The 26,483-nt window shown below is 40.0% G+C and overlaps 1 protein-coding gene across 2 annotated transcripts in view; it reads left to right on the top strand.

The window, feature by feature from the left end:
* The window catches only part of LOC137377163 (golgin subfamily B member 1-like), an 83,824-nt gene extending 58,059 nt beyond the window's left edge, over positions 1–25,765 (top strand). For both annotated transcript variants that reach the window (XM_068046570.1, XM_068046569.1), the window contains exons 21-29: positions 328–10,593; positions 11,077–11,246; positions 14,571–14,730; positions 18,336–18,488; positions 18,617–18,781; positions 20,227–20,324; positions 23,126–23,260; positions 24,062–24,176; positions 24,826–25,765. In XM_068046570.1, coding sequence (XP_067902671.1) covers positions 328–10,593; positions 11,077–11,246; positions 14,571–14,730; positions 18,336–18,488; positions 18,617–18,781; positions 20,227–20,324; positions 23,126–23,260; positions 24,062–24,176; positions 24,826–24,984 — 11,421 coding nt within the window. In that variant the 3' untranslated portion in view covers positions 24,985–25,765. The remainder of the gene's footprint in view (positions 1–327; positions 10,594–11,076; positions 11,247–14,570; positions 14,731–18,335; positions 18,489–18,616; positions 18,782–20,226; positions 20,325–23,125; positions 23,261–24,061; positions 24,177–24,825) is intronic.
* Positions 25,766–26,483: the final 718 nt, after the last annotated feature.

The raw sequence follows: 26,483 nt of genomic DNA, 5'->3' as shown, positions 1-26,483 counted from the left end.
AAGAGACTGGATGTTGCAGCGGAGAAGTAGAGTTTCAGAGGTATGGGTTTTGACAGGATAAATTACCTTTCCTCACTTTTGCTATTTCAAGTGTTAATTTTTGAATACAGGGAGATCTTTCACAGATTTGGTTTTGCTTTCTTTTTAAATATTTGGTGAATGTATGGCCAAGTTGTTTAATCAACCATAATTTGTGCAAAAGCAAACAAAAACAAATCTGTTTTTTCCCATTCAGTTTGTTGTAAAAAGCACAGGCTACCAAACATACATATGCTTGCACTGTTGTTGGCTACACTGAATGTAAACATCTTCCTTTGTGACATTCAGGTGCAGAAACAGGAAGTTGCGATGGAGGTTCTACGCCAGGAACTAGAGCAGACAAATGATGAGCTAGAACGACTTAATTTGAGCCACTTGGAGGAGCGAGCCCGCCTCATTGATGATTTGCAAAGCTGTGAGAGAGAGATTGACGCACTTCAAGAGGCTATTATGGAGAAGGAACATGAAATGACTGTCCTTTCTAAGAGTGTGACAGAATATTTAGAACAGAATGAAACATTGAAAGAGCAAAATACATATAAGGAGCAAGAGACTGGAGAACTGCAAGCAGCCTTAGTTAAGGCTGAAAGGGAGGTCATGTTACTAAAGACTCATTCTGTGGATCAGCAGGCCATGAATACCAGCATTTCTACGCTTGTAGATCAACTTTCTAAGATGGAGTCTGAGCTCAGTAATGCTAGAAGTGAAGGTGAAGCCAAGGGGCAAGAAATTGCAGCTTTAATGAAGCAGATTGGAGAAAATAATAACACAATTCAAAGCCTACGTTCAGAATTACAGAAGCAGAATATATCAAATCAAGCTCATCTTGTCGAATGTGGAGCTCAGATATCCTCACTTGAAAATAAGGTCACCATGACCACTCAACAGCTTCAGGAAACAAATGCTGCAAACCACCAAGAAATTGAAAAACTCAAGGCTCAATTGGCTGAAAGCAAAGCGGCAAAAGGAAGACTTGACATTTCACTCCAAGAGAAGGAGGAAAAAGAACAATGTTTGGAGAATGAACTGAAAACATTGAAGAACCAGTGTAATAGCCTTATAGCTGAGACTGTTGAAAAAGAGGAAGAGCTGGCAAAGTTGTCCAAGAAACTTGCTGAACATAAAGAAGAAACTGAAGGCAGACTGCAGGAGAAACTGGATATTGCCTCTTTGGAGCAAAGGCTTCAAACTGTTGAACAAACCAATTCTCAACTGATGCAAGAAGTACAGGCTAAAGAAATTGAAAGGCAAAATTTAAAAAGGCAAGTGGATGAGGTGACCAGATTAGTTACTGACTTACAAAACCAAACAAAAACACTCAATGAAACTAATGCACAACTGCAGGCAACGGTGGAAGATCAAGTTCAGACCCTTTCAGAGCATGCTAAGCTTGTATCTGAGTCAAATGAAAAAGCTGCCAATATTATGGAGCTCAAGTCCAATTTGGAGCGTCAGATGAAAGCCCTGTCTGTTGAACATGAAAATCTCAAGGTGATCCTAAGTAATAAAGAAAATGAGCTTTCGATGAAAAATGATGTTGTGCAACAGTTAGAAAATGGAATCGTTTCCAAAGAACAACAGATTTCACAGTACACAAGCTCAATCTCCCAGCTTCAAAAAGAAAGAGACGCTTTAATCCCGAAACTAGAACTTCTAAACGCTTTGCAGCAGAAGGAAGTAACAGTGGAAGAGCAGTTGAGTAAAAAAATAAATGAATGTAACTTACTGCAAAATCAAATGCTAGAGCACCAAAAAACTACTGAACCAATTCGAGGGCAAGTGCAATCTTTGACAGTACAGCTCAAAGAACTTCAACTTTTAAACACTGAAAAAGAGGATGCATTGAGCAATAAAAGTGCTGAATGCACCTCATTCCAAAATCAGCTTTGCAGAGGACAAGAGGCATTGTTGCAGCAGCAAGTTCAGATTCAGTCACTCAATATTGAGCTTGGGGTCAAGGATGTGGCTTTAAAAGAAAAGCGATCTGAATGTGATCGCCTGCAGAATGCACTAAGTCAGCACCAGCTTACTGCCAGAAGCTTAGAGAGTCAAGTACAAGCATTGACAGAAGAAAGGGAAAAACTCAGGCAGTGTTTGGATGATAGAGAATCTCTCCTAAGCACTAAGTCAATCGAAAGTCATGACCTGCAGGGACAACTTGACCAGAAAGCTGATAAGATTGCATTGTTGCAGAAACAAATGGAAGCACTGAATAATGACAAAGAATGTCTTCAGAGTGAAAATAAAGAATTGCAAATGTCTTTAAGTAAGTCGACTGCTGAGCACAGTCAGCTGCAGAGGAGGATAAACGACTGTGAGTCCGTGGCTGCCCTTGTACGGGACCAAGCGCAGATTCTTGGCACTGAAAATTGCAAACTTAAAGAGGAACTCGAAGAGGTGAACTCTTTGCTACACAGCAAAGCAGATGAGATTACAGCCCTTCAGTGCCTGCTGTCACAGAAGGTGGGAATGATAACCTCACAGAATGAAAGCGTCAGTCCCTTAAATGCTGCCACTGGGAAATTTACATTGGAACTTGAAGAGAAACGAGTCTCCTCAAATCAGCAGGCTATGTTATTGCAACAGCAGCAAACCAAAACATTGCAAGGAGAAGGGCAATTGAGCCAATACATGCAGATAATTTCGCACTTGCAAGATCAGGTGCAAGTTATGATGTGTGAAGCTGCGCAGTTAAAACTGGCACTTCAAGAGAAAGAGACAGCGCTTCAACAACAGACTGACGAGCTGGGACAGCTTCGAAAAAAAGCTGCCGAGCATGGTGCACTGGAGTTGCAATCCATAGAAAATATGGGAACCATTTCCAAACTTCAAAATCAAATCCAGGATATGACTTTTAAAACTCACGAACTAAAGCGCACCATCGAGGAGCGAGACACACTGCTGGCCTGTAAAGTTGAAGAGTGTGTCAAAGTTAAAGCAGTGTTTTCTGTAACAGAGGATACAGTTTCACAACTTAGAGTGCAGCTGGAAGCTGTCAGTTCTGAAGCTGATCAACTGAAGATTATTATTCAGGAAAAGGAGCTGGCTCTGTTGCAGATCAAGGAAAGTACTACAACTTGCAATGAAGCGTTGCTGTTGAAGCTACAGGCAAAGGAAACTGAATATGAAGCACTTAGTGAAAAGTTTTTTAATCTTGAACATTTATTTTCACAATTGAATAATCAAATAAACCAACAGAATTCAGAAATAAACCAAATGAGAGAGGTTCTTGCACAAAAGGAGACTTCAATTTCAGAGCAGAGAAAACTTGTCAGGAAATTGCAAGACAAAGCAAGCGAGAGTGAATTGCTAAAATCACAATTCACTGAGAGTACAGAGCAGATTTCTCAACTCCAGAGTCAAGTGCAAAACATGCTTTGTGATTCAAAACGACTTGAAGAGTTACTGTGTGAAAAAGAAACAGCTTTTAGCCATCTGCAGGAAAGGTATGCTGCGCAGTCTGAACAGTTCAAGGAAATTTGTGCAACGCTTTGTGCGAAGGAGGACGAAATGGCAGGACTTCAGACAGTACTTTGTGAAAAGGATGTCAATATTCAAGTCAAAGAGAGTAATGCAAATGCTTTGATGATTGAAGTTAAGTCACTAAAAGAGGAACTGCAGAAGAACCAGGGATCATTAACTGACTATAGGAATGTTTTGCAGCAAAAAGATGAAAAGTTTGCTATTAATCAGAGGCACATAGATAGCCAGATTGCAGCTCTAGAGGCACAAAAAAATCAATATAAGGAAGCTATAGAACGGCTTGAGATGATTAATCAGGATTTGAAACAAAATGAACTAAGCCTTGAAAAGAAATGTTTAAATCAGACACAACACGTTGAGAATCTTGAGTCAGAGCTGAAAATTTTGAGTGAAAAATCATCTCAAGACTATCGAGCAAAAACAGCGCTGATTGAGAATCTTCATCAGCAATGTGATCAACTCAGTATAGAAAATTCACAATTGGATCATCAGATTAACATGGTGAAGATGGAAAAGGAAGAAGTGAATGCCTCATACCAGAAGCAGTTACAACAGAAATCGGATGAATTACAGGTGCTTGAAGAAAAGCTTGCAACAATGTGTGATATTAGGGAGAAGCTTGATACTACACAACATATGAAGGGTGAAAATGAATGTCTTCAAAAGCAGGTCAGTCTTAAATCAGAGGAAATGGCAAATCTGAAATTGGAAATTCAAAAATTAGAGCAAAATCTGATGGAATCAGAAAGGAAATGGTTGGTGAAATTTGGCAAAGAAACTGAGCAAAATAGTCTGCTAACAGAGAAACTGAGCAATTTAGAGAATCAAATAGAGTCGAAAGATGTTAAAATAGACAGCTTACAAAAAGCACTAGATAATTTGCACGAGAAACTTTGTGAACAGTCATCTGTATTACAAACCAGTGCAAATCGCCTAAAAGAGCAAGAAGTGCTGGCATCAAACTTCAGTCAGCAAGTTGTTGAAAAACAGTCTAGACTGGATGAATTGTCAGCTTTGGTTTTAAGCAATGAAGCTGCAGTGAGTGCGTTAAAACAGATTCTATCTGAGAAAGAAACAGAGATTGAAAATTTGCAAAGTAGCATTTCAGCAAGTGAAAGGGACAGGTCAGAAATTACAGAGAGCATGGCTGGTAAATTAATGTCTTTTGAAGAAGAAAAGTGTAACGAGCTCAGGCAAACTAAATTAAGTCATCATTTGGAACTGGAAGCTTTACAGAGACAAGTGGCCAATCTTCAGGAGATGCTGGAGCAATCACAAGCTGAACTAAGAGAAAAGCAACACATTTTAGATGAAACTTTTCAACAAAGTAGTTTAGCGCAAAAGCAGTTAACTGCTTTGGAGCAGGAACTTAACAAGAAGTCTCAACTGTTGGAGGATGCAGTCAAGGAAGGGGCCCAGCATTTTGATTGCCTACAAAAGAAAGAGCAAGCGGTACACATACTGTCTATGCAAGTAAGCCAACAGCAAGAGTTGGTGATTTCTCTCAGTCAGCAGCTGAGAGAAAAGGATGCTTCTACCATGCAGCTTACAGAATCCATATCGAAGGAAATGGTTAAAGCAGCAGAAGAGGAAAAACAATTGACTGATCAGATACAGAAGCTTAAAGTGCAACACTGTGTTTCTGATGAAAAGATAGACAGGCTTACACATGAACTGGAGGAGCATAAGAAACGACAAGAACAGCAAGAAATTCTTCTGAGTACAAAAGAAGTCCAGTACCAAGGCATTGCTACCGAAAATGAACATTTACATTCACAAACCCAAATGCTGACAAAGGAGAGGGACCTGCTCAAAAAGAAGTTTCAAGCTGCACTATTAACTAGAAGGGATTTGATGAAGAAAGTTCAAGAGTTGCAACAAGGAGCTATTGCTGACACAGAGAAAGACCAGCAAATTGCAGAATTGCAGCACAGTTGTAGAACACTTGAAAGTCGGACTCAAGAGCTGACCTCTGAAATGGCAATTGGTCAGAAACAGACTAAACAGCTTGAATTACACCTTGAAGTCCTAAAACAACAGCTAGTAGAAAAGGACAGCGACATAAATATTCTTAGTGAAACCCTTTCTGCAAAAGAAACCTTTATAGAACAATTGCAGAAAAATGTCAGTAAATGTGAAACAGAAAAAGAAGCCCTATCTGTTGAGTTGTTTCAAACTGTTCAAGAGAAAGATTCCTCAATAGCACAGCTCCAGTCTCTCATAAAAGAAAAAGAGAAAACATTTGAAGATGAGCTCTGTCGACTTAATTCAGATCTTGAGAAAATTAAAATCGCATTGTCTGAAAAAACAGAACACTCAAACACAGAATCGCCCAGTGGAAGTGATGCTCCTGGAGATGGTAGCATTGGTGTCATTGAGGTTGTCGACCAGCTAAATGTGCTCAAACAAGAAAAGGAACATTTACAAAAGAAACTTCAGGCAGCTCTTCTGGCTCGGAAGGAAAGCATCAAAAAAGCTCAAGAGAAGGATAAGTGCCAAAAAGAGCAGCTGTTGCAACAAAAGGAGGAATACAACCACGTGTCAGAAATGTATTTCGTGCAAACCAAAGAGTTAGAAAATGTGAAAGAGGAGCTAGCTGCGCTCCAGCATACATATCAAGCAAAGCTAGTGGAATTTGAGTGTAATAGAGAGTTAATAGAGACTCTGCAAAAGCAGTTGCATTCTGTTGATGTTATACTTAATGACAAAGAAAAGACGATGCAGCAGCTTAAAGTTCAGCTTGAGGAACAGGAGGGTGAAATGCTTGCTGCCTTAGATCAGCGAGGTGAAGTTCAGGTCCTTGAGGAGAAATTAGCAAGCATGGTTTCCACCTTAGCAATTAAGAACGCTGATATGAAAAGCCTTGAAGGTGATAATGATAGACTTCAGCAAGAAAAAATGGAACTAATATCAGAGTTAGGAAATGCGCAAGCTAGGATTGTTGAAACATCGGAAGAGGACCAAATACTAAAACATTCTCTAACCAGTCTGGAACATCAGCACCAGCAGGAAAAGGAGCGCCAGGCTGCAGAGATTAGTTTGCTCCAAAATCAGTGCCAGTCAATCCAAGCTGAAGCTGAAAACCTCAAAATTGCTCTGGAAGGAGCACTTAAAGAGAAAGAGAATTATTCTCGCACTTTGGAAAATTCAGCTGAAGATATGGTTTATTTTAAAACACAACTGTCGGATTTACACAGAGAGAAAGATCAGATCCATGCACAACTGACTGCTTTTCAGGGAGAGAATGCAGAACTCAAATCAGTATTGAAGCAGGCTTCCCGTTCTCAAAAAGCAGTTGAAGAAGAAAGCCTGTGCACAACGCAAGTATTGTCTGCACAGTCAGAGCTAGTGAAGGTGCATGAGAGTTTACAAGAACGAGATAACACCATAAAGTCATTGGAATGTACATTGTCTGAGAAAGAGAAGCTTGTAGAGGAACTGAAATTACAAGTGCAAAAGCAATCAATATTTTATGAAACAGAAAAGGAAAGAACAAAGATGTGTACCATCGAAGCTCAACACAGGGCAGTAGATAATCCTGAGGAAAGCAAGTCTAAAGAGCTGATTCAGAGAAAGCTACAGGCAGCACTAATATCCCGGAAAGAGGCCTTGAAAGAAAACAAAACTCTGAAGCATGACATTAATGCTTTAACATCAGAAAAAGAAGAACTTATTTCCAAGATTTCTGCCCTTGAAAGAAGTTTGGCTGAAATGAAGAAACAACTTGAACCCTTGCGACGAGCAACTTCAACACACCATGAAGAGAAGAAGAGGCTTCTTTCTGAAGTAGATAGAGCATTCACAGAAAAACAGAACTTAAATGTTGCATGTGAAAGTTTAAAGCATATGCTAGAAACTGTAACTCAAGAGAAGCATGCTTTTTCTCACCAGCTGGAATCATTGAAAAATTCCCAGGCAACAGAACTGTCAGAGTGGAAGGCAAAACACGATGAATTAAAGTGTGAATATGAGTCCCTTTTGCAGTCCTATGAAAACATTGGAAATGAAATGGATAAGATGAGACAGATAGTTGAAACAGCCAGAAAAGAAAAACAAGAAGTTGTTTTCAAACTCCGTGAAGTCGAGGCTGGACGGCAAAATATTGAGAAACAGCTTGAGGAGGCGAGTGATCAAAATGAAAAAACGAAGGACAAAATGAGAAAGCTTGCAAAATCCAAGCAGCAGAGAGTTCAGGAGCTTGAAGAGAAGATTGAAAGAATCAACACTGAGTTGCAAACTATTTCTGCTGAAAATCAGAGCCACACGAGTGATTTGTCCGTTCAATACAATCAGCTCCAAGAGGAAAGCAAATTACTAAAACAAACCTATGAGGATCTTAAGTCAGAGTTTGTTAAAACTCAGAATGAGAAAGAACATTTCCTGAAGGAACTTAACGCATCTGCATCTATCCTAGAGGAGCTCCGGGCCAAAGATGCATTTTATCAGTCTGAATTGCACTCCCAAATTGATAAGTCCAGAATAAATGAGTCATTGTCTTCAGACATGCAATCCTTGGAGACCAAGGCTGGAGAGATTCAAGTTTTGGAGCATCCAAGACCATTGTTGTCTGAGAAGCTTCAACAATTGGTGTTGCGTCACAAAGCAGAGAACCATGAAAAAATTCGTATAATTGTACAATTTCAACAAGAAGTAAAAGCTTACCAGCAAGGTGCTGTCAACTTAAATGAAAAAGTCAAAATTTTAGAGGACGACAAATCCCTCCTCCAGGAAGAACTTGAAAATGTTCAAGAAATGTCTGACAAAGTCAAAAACGAGAGAGAGTATCTAGAGGCGGAATTACTTAAAAATGCTGACAAGATTGATCAGTTAACAGAAGCATTGGAGACACTTCATGTACAAAATAATTCACTCGTCAATGAATTAGATGGCTTCAGAAAAGAGAAATGCCAGTTGGTCAAAGAAAAGGAAGCCCAGGAAATAAAACTGGTAAAAGAATTTGAAGAGAAGCTCCGGTCTGCTCAGAGAGGTAAAACCAGGTCCAAGGGTGAAACCAAAGAGTTGCAAGAACTGTTAAAAGAAAAGCAACAGGAAATAAATCAGTTACAGAAGGACTGCATCAAGTACCAGGAGCTCATTTTGGACTTGGAGCGAGCAAGTAAAACATCAGAATCTGCCTGTGAAGAAATGAGAATCAAACTAGAATCTGTGACTACAAAGGCCTCCGAGTCTGAAGAGCAGGTCAAACTTATCCAAGAAGAACTTGTTTCTTATAAAGTCTTGCTGCGTGACACCAGACGAGAAACCGATGGTGTTCGTGCGCAGTGTTTAGGGCTAACGGAAGAGCTACAAAAGAGAGAAGAGAAGACAAAAGCCCAAATTACAGAAAAAGAGAAGGAACTCCTTATGATTTTGGATCAGCAGAAAACAATTCATCAAAAAGAAATTGTGAATTATCAGGAGCAACTGGATTTGTTGGAACGTGACAAAGACAGGGTGGTTGCAGAACTCTTAGAATTACAGGCTGAACTAAATGGCCGGGATCTGCTAGTTAAAAAGCTTCAGGGCGAGTTGAATAGCAATTTGGCGAAGTTGGCAGCATTCACAAAATGTATGTCCTCTCTTCAAGATGACAGAGACAGGGTTATTGAAGAAAGCAAGAAATGGGAAACTAGATTCCAAGATACTATCCAAAGTAAGGAAAATCAAGTACAAGCAAAGGAAGAAATGTTACAAAAACGTCATGAAGAAATCAAGCTAAAATCCTTCGACCTCCAAGAACTCCAATACAGAAATTTAAAGTTGGAGCAGACAATAAATGAAGTTACTGTGAGCGGTAAAGATGCAGAAGTGAAGCATCAGAACGAAATGGGTAACATGAAAGCGATTATTTGCAAAAACTCAGAAAAAATCGAAGAGCTGGAGGGGTTGTTAAAAGAAAAAGAAGCAGCCTTATGCAAATTGTCACAGGAAAATAATTACTTAAGCATGCAGCTTTCTGACATGAGCCACTCTTTGACCAAGTTGAAAATAACAGAGCAAACGCTAGAAAAAGATCTGAAAGAAAAACAATCCGAAAGTCATCAGCTTCGGTCTGAAAATGAGAAATTAGATGCTGACCTACAGAAGCAGAATGCTATTTCCCAGCAACTGAAGTCAATGCTAAGCAATAAAGATGTGGAGATCTCGAAACTCGTGTCATCAAAAGATGGCGAAATTTCAGAGTACGTGGCAGAATTGCAGGAACAATATAAAAAACAAATGGAAGACTATGAGAAGAAGTTGAATATTTTCCAGCATGATAGCCATAAAGCAGCCAGTGAAGCCAAAGAATTGCAGGTGCAGATTGATAAAAGCAGAGAAGAGAAAGACAAAGCTGTTGCCAAAATGGATGCATTTACAAAATCGATGACTTCTCTTCAAGATGACCGAGACCGTATCTTATCAGAGTATACACAACTGGAGCAGCGTCATCTTGATATGTTAAGTCAGAAGGACAGTATTATTCAGGAGAGTGCAACTGAAAACAACGAACTTAAGCAAGAGATCAGAAATCTACTCAACCAGATGGATGATCTTAATTCTGAAAATGCAATGCTAAAAGCACAATTGATTAAGTACAGGGAGGAGCTTAACCAAGTCTTGTCCTTGAAGGATAATCAGTCGAAGGAGCTACTGCAAGAGCAACTGCAGCAAATTAAGAATCTTGAGAATGAAAAAAGCAGTTTTGAGGAACAATGGAAAGAAGCACAGAGATCTCTTGAAAAATGTAATGAAATCATAAAGTCCTTGCAAGAAGAGAATGAGCGAATTATGGAACAAGTTACTGAGCGCAAAACAGTTACTATACACACAAAGAAGGATAAATCTCAAGCAAATGAGACAAAATTAATTCTGGAGCTTCAGCAGAAACTTGAATCTAAAGCTCTGGAATGTGATGAGCTCAAAAAGGAAGTCGATATTGAAAGAACCAATTTAAAGGAACTTGAAAACAAACTTATTGAAGTTGAGGGTCTAGCCAAGTCAGAGACAGGGGTTAAAATGTCTGAAAATGTTGTTGGAATGATGCGGGAAAGAACTGAAGAAAAATTGGTTGGATTATCAAAAGATTTGGTGAGTGAGCAAAGACATTTGAATATCATTAATGAGAATAAGGAGCTTACTTCTCAGACAGAATCTTTTGAGAAAGCAGTAATGGCTCTACAAATTAAGAGAGACAGACTTGTAGAGGACGTACGGCAACTCCAAGTCAAGCATTCAGATGAACTCTATGCAGAACACCATTGAGAGTTCACTTGTTTTGTGCAGCTTCAGTCATATCTTAGAACTGACATTTATATTAATAGTTAATGAAAATGCATTTTAATTGGCACCATTTAATGACATACAGGGGCTGCCTAGCAACAAATGGGTTAAGTAGTGAACTATTGCAAGGTATTAAATTTAAAATATACAGTCATGAAATTGCTCAGTGTCGGGATTTGTATCTCAGGCTGTGAACAGTTAGTAAATTTCTCTGTTTAAATTATCTTTTAAAATGTTTTACATTCATCTTTGCATAAAAACTGAAGAATACTTTATTTACTTCCCTTGCAGTTAAATGGGGCTGTTTGCCTCAAAGACCAGAATTTGTGTAGCGAGCCATCCGAGATAACATGGCTCAGAAATAAAGTAGAAGAACTGGAAAAACTACTTCAGCAAGCAAAGTTGCAAGAACACACTGAACAGGATCTTTCTTCCTGTCGGAATGAATTGGTTGAACTAAGGTTTGTTATTATCTACATTAGAATTTCAGTTTGAATAAGGAAGTTGCATTTATATAATGCCATATTACCTTCTCAGGGCATCTCAAAGTGCTTTAGAACCAATGAATTACTTTTGAAGTGTAGTTATATAGGCAGATGTGGCAGTCAGTTTGTATGCAGTGAGGTCCCACAAGTAGCAAATGAACAAACAGATTTTTTTTTGATGATGTTGGTGGAGGGAGGAATATTGGCCAGGGTACTTGGGAGGATCCCCTATTCTTCGTTAATAGTGCCATAGGATCTTTTGCATCCACTTCAGCAAGAAAAAGGACTCTTGGCTTAATGTCTGATTTAGACAGCAGCACATCCAACAAAGTAGATCTCCATTTGCACTGCACAGCAATGTCAGGCAAGAACCCACAACTTTCTGTTAGTAAATTTCTGACTCGGAGGAAAGTGTGCTTCTGACAAATGCTTAACATCTGTTATAAGTTTTATGTGAGCAAGGGGGAAATTCATTTGCAGGGTTGCTCATTTTAGAAACATCCTTGAATTGTAAACAGTTGATTACTATAAATCAATTTTATAGACATGATTTTAGTACTTGGTTTAGTTTTGGACCTAGCCTACTGGTTTGTATCTCTTTTTACAGAACCTAGGGCAGGAGGTGGGAGGGGCCGTAAAATGGCCAGGGAAGGCTGAGGTGCAGAGTGCCTGTCATCTTCCTGCCTTCATGCCATTTTGCCAGTGGTAGGGAAGGTGGAGATCTACTCAGGTCAACTGAGCCACTTAGTGACCAATTAAGGGCCTCTTCTAGCTGTCGCTGGCGTTTAGCCGCGGGGTCTTGCGCTGCGTAGGAAAACTGTCAGGTGAATCCTGGTGACCATCCCTGGCGGACATCCTGCGGGCTCGGGTGGGAGGCCCAACTATTCAGGCATTCTTTGGCTCACGGAGGGGTTGCCCCTTGCAGCAATGGCATTGCCTGCGCTCTCGAATGCCCGATTATTTCGCCCCCCCCCCCCCCCCACTTTCGCTGGGGCCTGTCTGATTGGCCCTGGTTTCCCCGGACCCCACTTACCTGGTTGGGAGGCTGGCATCTTAATCTTCCAGGTGCAGTCCCAGCAGTGGTCACTGCTCTCAGTGGCGCTGCTGAGCTGCAGTCCTCCAATTGGCCGGCGGCTCTTGGGGAGGGTGGTTATCCTTTAAAGGGACGACAGCCCCAACAGAAACCAGTTTGTTGTCTGAGCCCCAGTAAAATACGGCTGTGGTCCCACAAACGGCTGAGGTAGGGACTCCCCTGACTTTCGGGCCCATCGTCGGGATCCCTGCCATGAGAATAAAATTCAGCCCCTGTTTTGTCTTTCATTGGTGCAGTTTTTCAAGGTCGTCACTGATTGATTAATTGTTCTGTTTTGCAGTCCTGAAATGACATCCTTGAAATTAAAATCAAATTTTTGAATCAGCAATGTCCCTCATAGCAAATCATGACTGACTGATCATATTAACTGCAACAGTGGATGTATAGAAGATGTTTCACCTTGCGGGCCATAAGACCAGAATTCGGGGCCATAAATATAAGACAGTTGCCAATAAATCTGATAGGAAATTTTCTTTACCCAGAGAGTGGTTAGAATGTGGAACTCGCCACAAGGAGTAGTTGAGCTGAATAACATAGCTACGTTGAGGGGAAGCTAGATAAGTACATGAGGGAGAAAAGAATAGAAGGAGATGTTGATGGGTTTAGATGAAGTAGGGTGGGAGGAGGCTTGTGTAGAGCATAAACTCCGGAAACATCAGCATGGACCGCTTGGGCCAAAGGCCTGTTTCTGTGCTGTAAGTACAATATAATGGTTCGAGCTTGATTCTTGGGCAAAATGGAGTACTGCCAATTATCAGGTGAAGGGCTGACAGAATGAAATGTGTTTTATACCTATGTCCTGTGTAGTCAAGGCCTTTATTTGCATCTGTATCTGTGCACTGGGATTTCATTCGTTTAAATGGGCTCCACTGTAGTCATATTGTTCACTAGTTTATAATTAGGTTTGAACAACGATACTTAAGCTGATCAAGCAGATTCAGTGATAACATTGAAAAGATAATTGGGAGGGAAAAAAGTTAGAGGGCTATGGAAAAAAGCAGGGGAGTATGACTGATTGGATGGTTCTACCAAAGAGCTGGCACAGGTTTAATGGGACAAATGACCTCCTCCTGTGCTGATCATTCTGATCCAAAATATTTTATTTAACAGTTGGAGCAGTACTATTATGCTGTACCCCATTCATCTGAGCAAATATCCTCCAGTGTACAGGGTGGTATTAATCTTGGCTGGCTTCCAATAATTAATATCTCTTCCGAGAACCAGTCTCGAGATAAATAAGATGGTAGATATTTTGGGATGACACGCTTGTAGTAATACATTTCCTTTGATCCATTGAAATGATCTATCCTGTGAGACAAATTTTTGCAAATGCTTAGAGAAACGTGACTAAAATTATTTTATCTGGACTTAATTGTTATGCCATTCCTCAACTAATTAAAGTTTTTTCAAATATTAAGACTTAGTCACTGATTTATACTGGTCATTAATATATATTGCAATGCAATATAATAGACCCACAACAGGACAGATTAACGTTTTCAAAATCAAGTACCCAGATGATAGCAATTGTTACCCATTGAAAGGAACTTTCAATCAGTTTCGTGTCCTCTTTCCTTTTTACCGTTTTAGTTTGTTTGCTGATTAACCATCATAGATTATCTTTTTTTTTAAAATAGTTTTTGCTTTTGGCTTATAGTTTTATAGTTTCTTTCATGTTCCAATTTTACAATAGGATTGTTATTGATCTATGAGTCGTGTTGCTAAAGCCATGAGGGAGAAAGGAAAATATGTTGATAGGATTCAGTGAAGTAGGGTGGGAGGAGGCTCGGATGGAGCATAAACCCTGGCTCATTTCTGTGCTGTAAAGTTCTGTGTACAAACCTGTTGGAAATCTATTCTTATCTGGATTGTTTGGCATTATGTCTGCAATGTTAAACAGAACAGCCCTTTAATGCCATCACTTATAGGTGCAAAAGCTATTTAGACAATGTTTTGGAAGCAAATCCTGCTTTTGCAGCAATATCAATTCAACACCATCCTCAACTTGGGTGCTGCATTGTTACAGTGCATCTCATGTAACTTTAATTTTGTTGATGTTATTACATATTTCAAAATTACTCTTTTTTCCCCCCCCCCCCCCCCGCCCCAATCAGTTGCATGGAATCAGTTGCTTAACGTGAAAGGTCTACCTTGTTTTATTTTCAGAATTCAAGACAAAATTGATGAACTTTTGTTTTACCTTTTAGATCGGAGAAGAATGTCCTGCTTTCAGAGTCTAGAGCTATAAAAGAACAATATCTCTTAACAGTGGCAGACAGAGATAGGCAAATTGCAGAACTAAGGAAATTGAACCAAGAAATGTGGAGTGGTGAATTGGGAAATGTGAATAGTACGCACCAGATGAAAGTAAGCATTTTAAAAACTTACTCATATTTGTTTGGATCTGTGACTCACTTTAGAGGTAGCATCACCTTCCCAATGGTGATTTCTCCCGATTGTATTCCAGCTTTAGAACTACTTTCCCCATAGCCAGAAACACTAAAGTTAATCAACCATGACTCACCACCAGCATTGAAGGAATCCCTATTTTCTCTATATCAGACGAGATCGGTGGTGGAGGCAGAAACCTTCAACTCATTTAAAAGGTACCAGGACCTGTACTTGCACCTGAAGTGCTGTAACCTGCAAGGCTAAGGACCATGTGCTGGAAGGTGGGATTAGAATGGGCCGGCACAGACACAGTGGGCTGAATAGCCTCTTTCTGTGCTGTAACTTTTCTATGGTTCTAAATCAGACTCTCTTTTTAAATTATATTTTAAATCAATGTATCTTGAACAAAAGCCATCGTCATGAGGTGGGAGGGGAAACAAGCGGGGTTTCTTGTCCTCTATATAAAAAAAAATAAAAAAAATCTGGGAGGATATTTGCTTGGCCCCATGTCTGATCTCTTTCAGGAAAGTAACTTAAATCATGCACCTTATGTATTGAATCATTGGAGTTGAGCAGTGTATGGTGTATGCCCTTTCCCTTTTTTTGACATGCCCATGGGTGTCACTGTTTGGTCTACAATCTTGAGGAATTTTCTCATGAGTGACCATCACCCTCAGACTGCACCAGTGTTTCTTGGAGTTTGTGGTAGAGATTCCCTTCAGTCCTGAACCTTTCGCTCCTCATGTCATATAGGTTTGTTTTGGTCTTGTGGTACGAACCATTATTGCTTTCATAGTATGCTTGGAACCAGATGCTGTGTGGATTTTGGATTGTTGGTTAAATCAGACCATGTAAATCAGAGTGTATTTTTTGTTGCAAAATTTTGTGTCTAACTTAGCGCATCTCTTTAAGGCCACACGGTGAATTGCCTTTGTCTTCCTGGTATAGTTAAAGACTAGGGATGAGAAATTAGATTGCACGATGTCTGTTTTACATGCATGTGCATGCACCAGTTAAGCTGAAAGTGCACAACTAGCCATATAGATGTACGCATCAAAAGAGGCATCCAGAAACTGTGCCTGAAACAGTTGTTAGCCCTTTGCATTTGTAAGTAGGTCCTTTTTGTAAAATTGGGATTACGTGCAGCCTTTTCAGCAGCGCTTTAAGGGAATACTGCAAGCTGTCACCAAAAAGGTAAGCTTAAAAAAAAAATTGCTCACCTAAACATGGAGCCAGGAGGTGCAGGAGTGATTCTCCTGGTTCCACATTAAAACCATGGGCGGCTGCTGGCCATCCCTCTCGCTACCACTCCCGGTCGTGTCCCAATCCTCCCCACTGGCAGCAAACCAATTTCTATGACTAATTATTTTTGCCAATTAGAAGTTAGAATAGCCTTTTTTGTACTTTTTCTGTTAAGTCTAACTCTGAAGTCAGTTGGCAGATGTTTCTTGTTGGCAACGCAAATTTCTCTATACATTGGAAATTATTTACATTTAGTTAAAGGAATTTACCTGCGTGTCACTGAGAAGCGTGGACAAAAAGTCTATTTCAGCTTGACGGTTTCTGAAATGTACAGTTATCTAGAACTGTTTATAGTTCAGCTAAAGTAATTTGGCTCAATTAATTCCATAAAAATCAGAGCAAACGTCCAGTCTGTTTTGCATAAATATATGTTGCGACCGAGGCGGGAGTAATGCACCATCAGTTCATGCCCATCACTCCACAGGTTGCAGCATAATATTAAAGTTTTCCCACCCAACCGGGGAAAACAGCCAAATTAAACACTCTAGTTATCCCCAGAATAAAACAGACCAACCAGGTATCTTTAGACGACAATAAATTAACTATTTATTTAAAAAAAAACTAAATCTTAAACACTATTAAGATAAACCTATGTCTAAAGACCTTATAACTTATTTTAACGTAACTCCCCCCATTCTCTCTCTCTCGCAAAAAACTAACAGTCAACCGGTTTTAAAAGTGGTGTATTTAACAAAAAAATGCTGTTTCTTCAGAATAAATAAATCAGTCTTTGTGGGTCTCGTTCCTGATGGGTGAGGTATCCTAGTGTAAAAGTAATCAAATACTTCTCGAAGTCTTCACACGGATTTAATGAAATAGTCCGTTCTTGATAAGCATTCAAAGCACTTCGGCTGCAGCAGGCATCAAACAGTTCTTTAAACAAGGAGTGTAGCAATAGGTCCACTCGGATTTTAAAACCGACAGTCTCTCGGCCGAAACTTTACTCCAGCAATACAGATGGTCTCTTCAAAGGGTTTTTTCCTCAGACAATTAACTCGGCCTAAGGCTCATTATAGAATTTCTGCTGAGAGAAATAGGCAGCTCTTTACTTCAGTAAGCATCCTTTGCTGGTGGCTGGTTCAGACTGGTTTTTAGCTGTTTTTTTACACAGTCAAATCAAAACATTATGCCATGTGACCTCTCTCCTGCTGTGGCCTAGGGACAGGTGCAGCCAGCACACTGTACTCTGTCTCAAAGGCACACGCTGTTTTTAATCTGAGGAGAAAAAAAAGTTCTGTGACATATATAACTAATCTAGGTAAGTTCCCATGTACCAAGGTAATAAAAGCAAAATACTGCAGGTGCTGGAAATCTGAAATAAAAACAAGAAATGCTGGAAATACTCAGCAGGTCTGACAGCATTTGTGGAGAGAGAAGCAGAGTTAATGTTTCAGGTCAGTGACCTTTCATCAGAACTGGCAAAGGTTAGAAATGTAATAGGTTTTAAGCAAATAAAGCAGGGGTGGGGCAAGATATAACAAAAGGGAAGGTGTTGATAGGACAGTGTCACAGAGAATAACTGACCAGAAGGTCATGGAGCAAGGGCAAACGGTATGTTAGTGGTGTGCTGAAAGACAAAGCATTAGTGCAGAGAGGGTGTTAATTGACAGAAAAATGAACAGCCCTGGCCCAAAGCACAAACATGAAAAAAACACTGGGCAGGCACATGGTTGAAAAAAAAATGATGAAACAAACTAAAATAAAATCAACAAAATAAAAAAGAAAAAAATGACTAAAAATAAAAAGGGGGGCCCGTCATGCTCTTAAATTATTGAACCCAGTTCTGATGAAAGGTCACTGACCTGAAATGTTAACTCTGCTCCTCTCTCCACAAATGCTGCCAGAGCTGCTGAGTATTTCCAGTAATTCCTGTTTTTATCCCATGTACCAAGGCGTCCCTGTTAAATAGGATTGTTAATTATGACTAATCTGCATATTATTTGGAGTTTAATGGTAATGCATTAATTATCACTTATCAATTTCGACCTAAAGACAAATGCTCATTATTTTTGCATAATTTTTATTCATTCAGGGTTTGACTCAAAAATGCTTCAATCGATTATTAGTAGAAAGATTTGCAAATTATTTCTAATTTGTAATTTAAGGGATACCAGCCCTAGATGGAAAAAATTTTGCAAGCTAGTTTTGTATTTTTGAGGTATCTGTTGCATATTGTCTATACATTGATGTCTGTATGTGTGTATAAGCATTGTCTATTGGGTCTGATGTGCTGCAAAAACATCAAAATGAAACATTTTAAAGTATTTTTTTCATTTTAGCCATTAGAAATTGTATCCTTGCTGGGCAATGAAAATGTTGCTGAACAAGTGAAGTCTCTGTCAATAGAAAAGAAACAACTGCAGAGTGAAGCTCAGGGTTACTTACAAGAGATTCAGCAGCACGAACAGCGATTCCAACAGCTGAATAGCAAGGTAACATTCAACCTAACATGCTTCGTTGTAAGCTCCACACGAATATGAATTTCATTCTAAAGGTACAGAGTTTGTGAGGTTTAGGATCTGATCGGATCTTATAGTCTTTCACTGTTTCGCTGGCACAGGTTATGCAGTGCATTGAAGAGAAAGCCATGTTATCTAGTCAGCTAAAAGCAGTGTCTCAGACTCTGCGTGATACCCAGTCGCGTTATGGGGATCTCCAGGACCGTTACTACAGACTGGAAAGACAATACCAAGCTGTACGCTCATCTTTGCAGAATGAAGACCAGGTAAGTGGAGTATCAAGTGTCGCTGATTGTAATGTAAAGGTACTCTTTTATTTTCTTATTTCCTTCCCAATTTAAAATATTTTTTAAAAATTGAAGAGAAGAAATGGTAAAATAGATTCACAAGGTAGAAAGAATAAAACTAAAAATAGGATAGAGAAAATAGTCAAGAACTGGAAGGATGAAGAAGATTTTGGACTGCAGTGTGAATACTGTAATTGTAAAAATATGTTTTATGTTATTAGTGTTGAGTAGTTTAATATGTTACTATTCAGTAGCCATGGCACCCAAAACTGGTGATGAGGGGCGTATTATCTGATCCGTTATATACAATCGGACTCAAATGATGTTACAAGACCACCCCATTCACTTTAATTGGCCTTTAATTCCCGTTTGAAAGCTTGCTGTTGGGGTGTACCATATACAATTCCCACCTAATTGGTGGCCATTGATGCCCTGTACCTTCTGCACACCATTCAAAAGTTTAACACTTCAGCCCTTATCTGTTTTCCTCTCCATTTGGCATTTCCTTTGAAAATTGTCCTGAGCCAATTGTTGCATCATATATGCGCTGGTGTCCTTACTGTCCATGCAGTGAGAGTTTCAAAGCCACTTGTAATTGAAGCCTCACAGAACTTCCAAACAAGTGGCTAGAGATGTTTGATTCTGCACCCCAGCTTTGCCATTGCTTTGCACTCATGTTATCTGCCAGTTGTCAGTCCAAGCCTGAATGCAGGCAGGATTTGGATGGAGCTGAACACTATGGAATTGGCAACAAATCGCCTCACTCCTGACCTTAAGAGGGAGGAGAGGTGGTTGAAGATAGTAGGACCAAGCTCACTGTACTGAGGCAACAACAACCTATATTTATGCAGCACCTTTAACATATCAAAACATCCCAAGGTGTTTCGCGAGAGCATTAGCAAACTAAATTTGACACCGAGCCATTTAAGGAATATTAAGACACACGACCAAAAGCTAGCTTCAATAGGTAGGTTTTAATGAGCATCTTAAAAGAGGAGAGGCTTAGGGAGGGAATTCCAGAGCTTAATGCCTTGGCAGCTGAAAGCACAGCCACCCGCGGTAGAGCGATTAAATTGAGGGATAGTCAAAGAGGTCAGAATTAGAGGAGTGCACAGATCTCAGAGGGTTGTAGGGCTGGAGGAGGTGACCGAGATGGGAGGGGAGAGGCCATGGAGGGTTTTGAAAAAAGGATGCAAATTTTAAAATTGAGGTGTTGGCAGACCGGGAGCCAATGTATTTCAGGGGTGTGATGGGTGAACAGGACTTGATGTGACTTGAGATACAGGCAGCATAGTTTTGGATGACCATTAGTGTTAGGATCTCCTGCAGCGATTTCTTGGGAGAGTTTCTCCTTTGCCCAGTGACCTCAGTTTTCCTTGGTGCCCTAACTTTACAGGCAATCTCTTTTCTTGCTTGTGTTGTAGAATGAAGCAAATGAAGAAGTTCCACCAGGGGCTCCACAGGAGCGTGCCAGTGTTATCGTGGAAATTGACAACTTAGAGCTGATTGAGCTCCGGAGGAGGTGAGTGCTGTTTTTTCTGCATTTTTACAGGAAGAAACGGCACAATTATTTAATTGATTCAAAACCCAAGGAGGAATTTCATTAATTTGTAAAAATATATATTTATATAATATATATCAAATGATTCTGGGGTTAGTGAAGAAATAAATTGAAGTTTAGGAAGTTCAGAGTGTTTTCTGGAGGTGTCAATTTCTGAATTCCTTGATGGCAAATGATCAATCATAAAGCTATGGTAGTTAAAGTGAAAAAGATGAGGCCTGGAATACTGTAAAGACTATAGATTATTGAATGAAAGGAGGTTAAAGGAATTGACAAACAGCAAAATTGTAATGGGAAAAAACACAGACCAAAGATCGAGACCGTTTCTACTTAAGGATATGAAAAGAAAGGTGAGGGAATTAGGGACGTCTTAATAGTCTCCCAAACTCGCTGGTTTTAGGTGTAGCACTGGGAGATTGCAGCCAAGCAGGTGCCACAAGTAGTGCTCTGTATTCCTTTGGACCCAACTGGGGAGGTCGAGAGGGGGATCCTGACTTTTGGGTAGCCCAGGGTCTCCATAAATTTTGCCTAGGCTTGCACCCTGGAGAGGACACTCCAGCTTCACTGCAGTGTGTCTGCGGCAAGTGCGACAGAGACTGCTATGCCAAAGTGCAGCTCCTGAGTCACATCAGGTATTGTTTAACACAGAGTTGACTAAACCAAGGCGTAAACCATAGTATCTTGAGATAATGGCTGCCAGGACTGGGAGATTGGAAAACAGCAAACCTTGGTTAAAAATGCAGGAACAGACAAACAAGTTAACTATAACCCAAGGGACACAATTGTGCAAGGCCAAATCTGGGTTAGATGTTGGGTGATTCTTTTCCCAAAGAGAAATGGACCTGTGGAACAGGCTGCTGACTCGTGCAATGGACACAAATTCAACGAATTCCTTCAAGCAACAACTGGACCTGGTTCTGGCTGGGGAGGAGATCCTTGTACATAAGGTAGGTACAGCATAAAATTAACAGGGCCAGAGTGGTGAACTGGGCTAGTTTTGATTGGCTAAGGGGATTGGAGAGGAATTTTCCTGTTTTCATCCCCCCTCCCAAATTAGGCCTGGGCATTATCGTTTTTCACCTCTCTCAGGTGATCACATGGAGTGAATATATGGTGATACACAATCAGAATTCTGTGGGACAGGCTGGATCGATCAGTGGGTCTTTTCCTGTCTGTTATTGTTTGTATAATCATAATGTCCTTGGTGAGAAAATTGCGAGAATCCTTGTGAGGGAGGTTGTAAGTACAGAATCAATTTGAGATATTTAAAAGAGACAAGTACAAAAAATAAGTGATTTGAGGACTGATTCTGCAATTAGGCACTCCCAGAGAGTGATATTTGGGAAATTGTGAACCTGCTTTTCTGATTTTCCATTTGGCAATTTTAATAGTTGATTATTAGGGGCCATGAATCTATGATTCTTCGCCCTGCCCCCCTGCTCGGGGTGCCCATTCATGGAATCTGTCCTATGGAGAGATGATAGGCAATTCAAATCAAAATGTTGGAGGCTGTCGTGGCTCCCAGAAGGGCAAGCTTGTTGGGCTGAATGGCCAACTCCTGTTTCTGTGATCCTTATACTTACCATTTTGTCAGACACCTTCAGTGTTAATCTATCTTGAAGCTTCAGTTTGTAGGTCCTTTTAACTGAAAGCTTGCAGAGCGTTTTGTGCAGTGCCTGACATTTGAAAGTTTAGAAATGGTAGCTTTTCATGAAACCTGCAGAATAATTTAACATTTGCACATATCTGGGAAATCTGTAGAAATTTCAAGCATTTCAGTGGTCCAGATAAGGCGTTGTGTAGTTTCAGAGGTGCAATTGATTGAAATATTTAGCACTATTTAATGTTTAGTACTTTGAGAGCAAATTACATTGTACAAAGACTTCCTTACAATTCAACTAAGTTTAAATCACGATCGTCAACCAAATATTTTCGCTATTACCTTGACTCCATTGGTATCTCAATTATTAGTTCTTCTATTCCAAACCCATTCCAGGGCTTGAGACATATTGTAGGCTAACATTTCTGTATTGAGAGAGTACTGCAGTGTTGAAGGTGCTGTCATTTGGATGAGACATTAAACTGAAGCTCCATCTGGTGCATATAAAAGATCTCATGACACTCTTGATAGAAAAGGTGGGGTGTTCTCATGATTATCCAACCAAGATTTAACCAATACCTGAAAAAAAAATATATATACATGGGTAACACAGTGGCGCAGTGGTTAGCAGCCTCCCAGCTTCAGCGACCCGGGTTCATTTCTGGGTACTGCCTGTGCGGAGTTTGCAAGTTCTCCCTGTGACCGCGTGGGTTTCTGCCGGGTACTCCGGTTTCCTCCCACAGCCAAAGACTTGCAGGTTGATAGGTGAATTGGCCATTGTAAATTGCCCCTAGTGTAGGTAGGTGGTAGGAGAATGGTGGGGATGTAGTAGGGAATATGGGATTAATGTAGATTTAGTATAAATGGGTGGTTGTGGTCGGCACAGACTCGGTGGGCCGAAGGGCCTGTTTCAGTGCTGTATCTCTCTATGATTCTATGATATATTAATTGGTCATTTCACTTGTGACTGTGGGACCTTGCTGTTTGCAAGTTGGCTGCCATATTTGCCTACAAAACAACAGTGCCTGTACTTCAAAAATACTTAATTGCCTGTAAAGTAGTTTGGGACGTCCTGAGGATGTTAAAGTCACTGTACAAATGCAGGACTTTTTTTCTGTTGCTTGTCAGTCACAGATTTATTTTGTTGTTGCTCATGATCTAGGCTTGCAGAAGCGGACCAACGTAACGATTCTGTTCACCAGGAGCTGTCCCAGTTAGCAGAAATGCTAGCACATGAAGAGCTAAGAAGAAGTGCTGCTGAGGAAGCATTGATAGCAGCTGAAGAAATGCTTAAGGGGTTAGTGTTAAAACTGAACTTCTTCCATTTTGAATTGTCCTGGAACACCATGCAAGGATATTGCCACCCTGCCTGTCTGAATATCATTTGCATTTTGTTTAAGTAGTTCTTTATTATCCATTTGAAAAATAGTTGAGCATTTATGTTTAGAAGGGTGTCATTACTCTACGGACACCAGCTGTCCAGTGTTATCTTGGAAAACCCTGCATTGAAACTGACCAGAGTTACCTCCCTGTATTTGAGGTTTTGTCCAGTGAGGAGAGACCTCCATGACTGTTTGTATGTAGAATTATAGATTCGTACAGCACATGAAGAAGCCATTCTGCCATCATGCTTGTGGCAGTTCTTTGAAAGAGCTAACCAATTAGTCCCACTCTCCTGCTATTTCCCCATAGCCCAGCAAATATTTCCCGTTTAAGCAGTGATCCAGTTCCCCATTGAATGTTACTATCGAATCTGCTTCCGCTACCCTTTCAGGATGCATTCCAGATCATAAATGAGCAAACAACATTTCTCCTCATCTTCCCCCTGCCAATTTGCCAATTGCCATATATCTGTCTCTTCTTGTTAATGAGCTTTGCCAATGGAAACAGTTTCACTCTTGCTACACTATCAAAATCCCTCATAGAGAGCTCCGCTGTCTTCAGAAAACTCCACTCCTCAGTCACCTGATCCTAAATTAGAGTAGAGAATCCCATGGAAGCTTTGCTTTCTCCCAAGTCTTTGGTATCAGTGGATGTTTCAAAATATTGTAGTAATGGTAGAGGCTGTTTTTGGTTCATGTTGCTCTTTTGTTTCTAGTCTTGATATGCCTCCTGCCAGACTTCCACCGAGAGAGTACACCATCCAACTGGAATCAGATGAAGAACGTGAAGCCTTGATCATAGACCCCAGTGAGCACGTTGTGGTCCGGAAGGTGTGTGACGCCATTAATTTCTTTGCATACTAGATTTGATCCAGTTTGCTAAAAAGACCTTCTTCCCTTCGCCATCTGCTTGCTAACTGTGCCACATGGGCATAGATATCCCCCAGGCCTTTGCTAATGTACTTCTGTACCTGACATTAAGAGATCATAAATATCCTGTGCTAGCTGTGGGACTGCCTCACTGTCTTCTGACACCCATCCAAGTTAGGGAACTCTTTCAATTTTTTGGAACCAATACCCTTGTGCTCAAATAGCATAGCAAATTGGTGTTAAGCATTCAGTGACCAGGGAACCTTAGCTAACCTTCTCTGCTAATAGTCATAGAATGATACAGTACTGAAGGAGGCCATTTGGCCTCTCACACCTGTCCTGGCTCTTTGAAAGAGCTATCCAGTTAGTCCCACTGCCCTGCTCTTTCTCCGTAGCCCAGCAGATTTTTCATTTTTAACTATATATCCAATTCCCTTTTGAAAGTAACTATTGAAACTGTTTCCACCAGCCTTTCAGGTGTATCTTCCAAATCATAACTACTCAGAGTTTTAAAAAAAATCTCCATCTGCACCTTGGCTTTTTTTACCAATTACTTTAATTTGTTGAGATGGATGTTGGTTAGCTTCAACTCTTTATTTTTCTCTCATAGGTAAAGAGAGGAGCCCTTTCCTTCAAGCGGTGGCTGCGTGGCCGAAGTTTGTACTGCTCAAAGCTAATGAGTTCAAGGGCCAGATCACGCTACTTGATCTTTGCGTATTTTGTGACACTACATGTTCTTGTTTTCATGTGCCTAACAGGACTTTTATAGGTGCACTACGTTGACCAGAGGAAAAACATTTGTTGAACAGTATACATGTTCGTGATGGGGTGGGGGGAGGGGGGCTTATTTAACCGAACCTGTCCATTGGAAAACTGATGGGAATGTGATGGGAATGGGTGAGATGTTGGTTTTATGCTCTGCCTGACTTTCCATTCCATCTCCATTGAAGTTAGTGGAGAGGCAGGATGTAAAACCGGCAATCTTCCTGAGCCTGTCTGTTTTCTGAAGGGTAGGTTAGATAAAAATTACTCCCTGCGTCTTCATGAAAGCTGCTAATGAATTGAGCACTGATTGCAGTTGTATAAATTGTTTTCGTATTAAAGTTATGTATGAAGTGTATTGTCAAGCTGTGTTTATAATTGTTTGGTGAGATTGTGAACTGAGTTTAAAATTGTAATTGTTCGCCTGCTATTAAATTCCAAAGTTACTCTGCTGCAAACATTTATATAATAGCTGCATTATGTAAAATTGTGTATATTTTCTGACGTGTAAAGCAATATTATTTAGCTCTACCACTGAAGCAGTAGGACATCTAGTAAAGGTTGAAAGATTATTTTTGTGCTTGGAAATGAATTTGTAAATTGAAATGGTGCAGGTAGTTAAAGAAAAACACTGAGGTTGTTTGATGGTAATTTAAAATGCAGTGTTACTTTCATCTTGATTATGACAAGGTCTTTGTGACCAGGGTGCAATGTAAAACACAGGTTTTGAAAATATGATATCAGTTAATTTCTTGTTTAAGAAAAAGTTCTTATTAAAAGCTGAAATACATCACATACTTCTCGATTGTTTCACTGCATGAAGTTTTGTTTGAGATAAGTTGGGCACAAAAGCATCATATTCCAGTTTCATCAGTGTCGCTGTGCTTTGTGGTCATGAATTGTTTATAACGTACTGTGTTAAGTATAATGTCTGTTCAGCATCTACTTTTGATGGCATCAATGTTCCGATTACAATGAAGTTAAATGTTAGAACACTCACTGTGATGCTGTTATTGCTCATGGTTTCCTTTTGCTAATTAAGAACTTATATAAGCCTTCTTTTACACTTGTCTCCAATTTGGGTGAGAAGCGGTATTGCTTTATTCTGGGATGAATCCAAAGTAGGGCATGAGTTCTGGATTTCCACCGCAGTTAACACTGTAACTGCATCTTAAACCTCCTCTGCCTATAACCTTATTTACAAGACTCTGAGACAGGCTTCCTTATAAAAGGGGCCCAATTGCAGCATATCTTAAAATACCAGGAGCATTATTTCATCAGGTGGTGTTTAACAATTGAAGGGTTTAACAATTGCACAATACACACATCACTACTAACAATATACACATTACTTTATGGAAGAAAGTGTTGAGTACAGTAACTAGTTAATACTGATTAAGGATGGCTGATATAGTGAACTTTAGAAAGGTGGGTGGAGCAATGGACTTTTTCAACTTCGTTTTAAAGCAGTTGGGCTGCTCTTTGGTATATATACAGGCGCACAAA

This window comes from Heterodontus francisci, chromosome 14 (genome assembly GCF_036365525.1).
Source record: "Heterodontus francisci isolate sHetFra1 chromosome 14, sHetFra1.hap1, whole genome shotgun sequence".
Lineage (NCBI taxonomy): Eukaryota > Metazoa > Chordata > Chondrichthyes > Heterodontiformes > Heterodontidae > Heterodontus > Heterodontus francisci.
Note: the sequence above shows the minus strand (reverse complement) of the source record. Positions and strands in the feature narration are given on the sequence as shown.